The sequence below is a fragment of the Gastrolobium bilobum genome, unplaced genomic scaffold (genome assembly GCF_033153095.1).
Source record: "Gastrolobium bilobum isolate Gb01-03AN ecotype WA unplaced genomic scaffold, APGP_CSIRO_Gbil_v1 utg2926, whole genome shotgun sequence".
NCBI classification, from domain to species: Eukaryota; Viridiplantae; Streptophyta; class Magnoliopsida; order Fabales; family Fabaceae; genus Gastrolobium; species Gastrolobium bilobum.
In genome coordinates, this window is record NW_026898807.1 from 59234 (window position 1) to 63517 (window position 4284).

General features: G+C 35.1%; 1 protein-coding gene across 1 annotated transcript; it reads left to right on the top strand.

Moving 5' to 3' along the window:
• Positions 1 to 2418: 2418 nt before the first annotated feature.
• LOC133284272 (sugar transport protein 1-like) lies at positions 2419 to 4284 on the top strand. Its single transcript, XM_061481268.1, has 4 exons — positions 2419 to 2554; positions 2674 to 2999; positions 3112 to 3741; positions 3832 to 4284. Exons 1-4 carry the CDS (start codon positions 2419 to 2421, stop codon positions 4282 to 4284), a joined length of 1545 nt encoding a protein of 514 aa, XP_061337252.1.

The window sequence follows — 4284 nt, forward strand, 5'->3', positions numbered from 1 at the left end:
GTTGCCGCCACCAACCACCTTACCCATTATCATTGTCGCAACCACTGTCGTCACCTCCACCACCACTATCCCCACCACTACCACTGTCGCCGCCACAATTACCACAGTCATCGTCGCATCCACTGTCGTCACAACCACCACCACTACCGTACCGCCGCCGCTGCCACCATCACAACCACACCATATGGAAAAGAAAGTGATGATCCAATTTTTTTTTATATTTAATAGGAATTATTTTTTATTATATTATTTGTTGTGTTATCAAACACAATTCTCATTCTTGGAATAAAAATAGAATGTGTTATCAAACACTTTTTTTTTTCTCAGAAACTGTTCCAAGACACAGAAATAGAAAAGAATTGTTTCTTTTCAGAAACAGTGTTAGAGAATAGAATGGTTGTCATGCACACCCAAAGCAGCTCAAAATCTTCGTCTTTTACCATTGTTATAAATTTAGCTAAGGCCAACTTATAATTTGAGCTAGGGCCCAATTATAATTACTTATAAAATTATATATAATAAATAAAATTTGTTGAAATATAACTGGGTCTCAGGCCCAGGAGTGTTAAAAAAAATCAAATGATCCAAACCAATCCATAAAACTGAACCAAACCAGTTTCAAAAACCGATTTTAATAAAATGATTTAAAAAATTAATCCAATTTTTTAATTTTGATTTTGGTTCAGTTATCCATTTTCACTACAGTTTAGATATCCAAAATAACCAAACCATATCAACTTTTTTAGTCATTTTTTATTTTTACTTTTTAACCCTTCTTCAATATTCTGAATCTCTCATTTCTGATCACATGAACCTAACTCCCAAATTTTCAAATCTCTTGTTTGATTTCGCCACCCACCTTCCAGTCACGATTCCTCATCTTCTGCGACCACCGCTATTTTAGAAAATAGAAGAAGGTGAAAGCAGCAGCGTTGGCGAAGGAGAAGAGAAGGACCCGTTCCGACAAACAATTCGACAAGGACATACGCTATAATCGAGCGTTGCTATGGAGGAGTTGGAGGAGAAAACTCCTCTCGTACTCATACTCATATTCATATCCCTGTGATGCTTGCCGAAGTGTTGGACGTGTTCTCCAACTCCTCCTTAACTTCCTTCGTCGAGTGCATCCTTGGTGCCGCCGGCCACTACTCCGACTTTATAGTTTGTTTTGTTTTGTTTTTTTGAGCTTTTAAATAAAAAATATGGGAGAGTTTATAGTTACTATCTCTTCTTCTTACTACTAAATCATAACCGTTGATTTCTATCAATCTAACAGTTATAATTTATTGGGTCATCCTTATTAATTAATTATTAATTTTCAATAGATTATAACTGTTAGATTGACGGAAATCAACAGTTACAATTTAGTAGTAACAAGTAGTAAAAAAAAGAGGTAATAACTATAATCTTCTCCAAAAATTATAAGTATATAATTTTTTAATAACCTAAAAAATTGTTTATCCCTTTTTTCTTAAGTAATTACAATTAATATTAAATATTTGTTTTTATTATTTTAACATGTGACATACTCGTGATGTTATACTATATTATTGCATATAAGTGTAAAATGTGTTTTACATTATGCATCAAAATGAAATCATTTGTAAGTGTAAATGAAATTGAATTTTGAAATATTATTAATATAAAATTTGTTTTACATTATCATATATTTTTCGTTTGATACCTTGTTTTTTTTTTTTTTTTTTTGATAACAAGATACCTTGTTTTAAAAGTTTGACTATCTTAATAAATATAGGAAAAATCAAATAATAAAGGTATCTTTTTTTTTTCAAAAATAATAATAACTCAACTCATCAAAAACCGGTTTTGAAGAAGTTATAAAACTGGTTTTGAACTTGATAACCGATTTATGGTTCATAATCGATTTTGATTTAAAATCGGTTTTAAATTAAAACCGGTTCAAAATCAATTTTGATTGATTTTAAATAAAAACCGATTTTGAACTATAAACCGGTTTTGGAATTAGTTTCAAACTGATTTGGATAAATAAAAGTTTGTTTAAGAAAAAAAATTGATTGAGTTCCAAATCGCTTAAAACCGATTCGATTTAGTTTTTGTCAAAACCGATTATAAACAACTTACTATAAACAACTCCATGCAATCGATATTGAGTCGCTACCTAAGCATAACGTGGCTCTCCTTTGAAATCCGGTGTAAAAATTCTTATCCAAATAATCCTTCAAATCCTGTGTAAAAATTCTTATCCAAATAATCCTTCAAATCCGGTGCAACAGAAAGATAGGCACATCATAATAACTAACGAATAGCATTGGGATGAAAGATAACACTAAATATCCTTTCTATCCGGATCTTCACTTTATCTATTAATATCCCAGCAAGTCTTCAAACTCATCGTCATTTTTTTCTTTCTTTTTGTGACTCATCTGTATCAGCACAATGGCAGGGGGTTTCATTGGGAATGGCTCTTCAAAGGGTAAAGCTTATCCCGGTAAATTAACTTTCAGAGTTCTAGTCACATGTGTGATTGCGGCCTTTGGAGGCCTCATATTCGGGTACGATCTCGGTATATCAGGTAACATTTTTAATATCTTGTTTTTCAGTACTTGAAAGTGGTACTCTCAGATATGATCTGATGAATTCTAAGAAAAATATGATATTTTGTTTACTAATGGCATGATTATATATGTGCAGGTGGAGTTACATCTATGGATCCTTTTCTGATGGAATTCTTCCCAGAGGTGTATGCAAAAGAGCATAACTTAAAGCCCTCTGATAACCAGTACTGCACATTCAATAGCCAAATATTAACATTGTTTACTTCCTCTCTCTATCTGGCTGCTCTTGTGGCATCAATTGGTGCATCCACCATAACTCGAGTATTTGGAAGGCGTCTTACCATGATTTCTGGTGGTGTTCTTTTTCTTGCTGGTGCTGCCTTGAATGGCTTCGCTCAAAACGTTTCGATGCTTATCGTTGGCCGCATGTTACTTGGTTTCGGAATTGGATGTGCCAATCAGGTAATAATATATAATATATAATTATTATTATATTTTTTTTTTTTTTAAGATTTAGGTCTCAATTTATGTTATATAAAACATTTTTTGTGCATGTCATTATTTATGTTTACAGTCTGTGCCAATCTATGTGTCCGAGGTTGCTCCCTACAAGTACAGAGGAGCTCTTAACATGATGTTCCAGTTGGCAATAACTATAGGCATCTTTGTGGCCAATGTTCTCAACTTTCTTTTTTCACAAATGAGGAATGGGCAAGGCTGGCGCTACAGCTTGGGTTTTGCCGCAGTCCCTGCGATAATGATCATTATAGGTGCAATCTTCCTTCCTGACACGCCAAGTTCATTGATTGAGCGTGGTCTTGATGAACAGGCCAAGGAAGAATTGATTAAGATTCGTGGCACTCGTGACGTTGATGAGGAGTTTGAAGATTTGGTTGCAGCTAGTGAAGCCTCAAGAGCTGTGAAAAATCCTTGGGCCACATTGTTGAAGAGGCGCTATAGGCCTCAGCTCACGATGGCCTTAGCCATTCCCTTCTTCCAACAACTCACTGGCAATAATGTCATAACATTTTATGCTCCCGTTTTGTTTAAAACTATTGGTTTTGGTGCCACTGCTTCCCTTATGTCTGCCATGATTACCGGAGCAACTAACGCACTCGCCACCTTTGTTTCTATTGCTACTGTTGATAAGTTCGGTAGACGTACTCTTTTCTTAGAAGGCGGTATTCAAATGTTTATATGTCAGGTACATTAATTAATTAACTTTTTTTATATGAAAAAGAAAATTATACTTTAAATTTAAATGTTTTTACTAATGTATATTTGTTTTGCACAGATTGTGACAGCTGTGGCAATTGCATCTAAATTTGGAGTGGATGGAAATCCAGGTGAGTTGCCCAAGTGGTATGCTATACTTGTTGTGATATGTATCTGCGTGTACGTGGCAGCATTTGCATGGTCTTGGGGTCCTCTAGGGTGGCTGATACCCAGTGAGATTTTCCCACTCGAAGTGCGATCTGCTGCTCAGAGTGTCACTGTCTCTACCAACATGATCTTCACCTTTGTCATTGCTCAAATTTTCACCTCCATGCTCTGCCACATGAAATTCGGGTTGTTCATCTTCTTTGCTTTTTTTGTTGCTATGATGACCGCTTTCATATACAAGTTTCTACCAGAGACAAAGGGTGTTCCAATTGAAGAGATGACAGTTGTGTGGGAGAATCACCCTTACTGGAAGAAATTCGTGGCTTCCACTGATGAGAAACAGTCTGCAGACCCTGAAATTTGA

What these genes read in the sequence shown, in the direction of transcription:
- LOC133284272 (XM_061481268.1), top strand. Translation starts at nt 2,419, where the DNA reads ATGGCAGGGGGTTTCATTGGGAATGGCTCTTCAAAGGGTAAAGCTTAT. An exon ending in GTACGATCTCGGTATATCAG is followed by an intron (nt 2,555 to 2,673) that starts GTAACATTTTTA and finishes ATATATGTGCAG; the next exon opens with GTGGAGTTACATCTATGGAT. An exon ending in GAATTGGATGTGCCAATCAG is followed by an intron (nt 3,000 to 3,111) that starts GTAATAATATAT and finishes TTATGTTTACAG; the next exon opens with TCTGTGCCAATCTATGTGTC.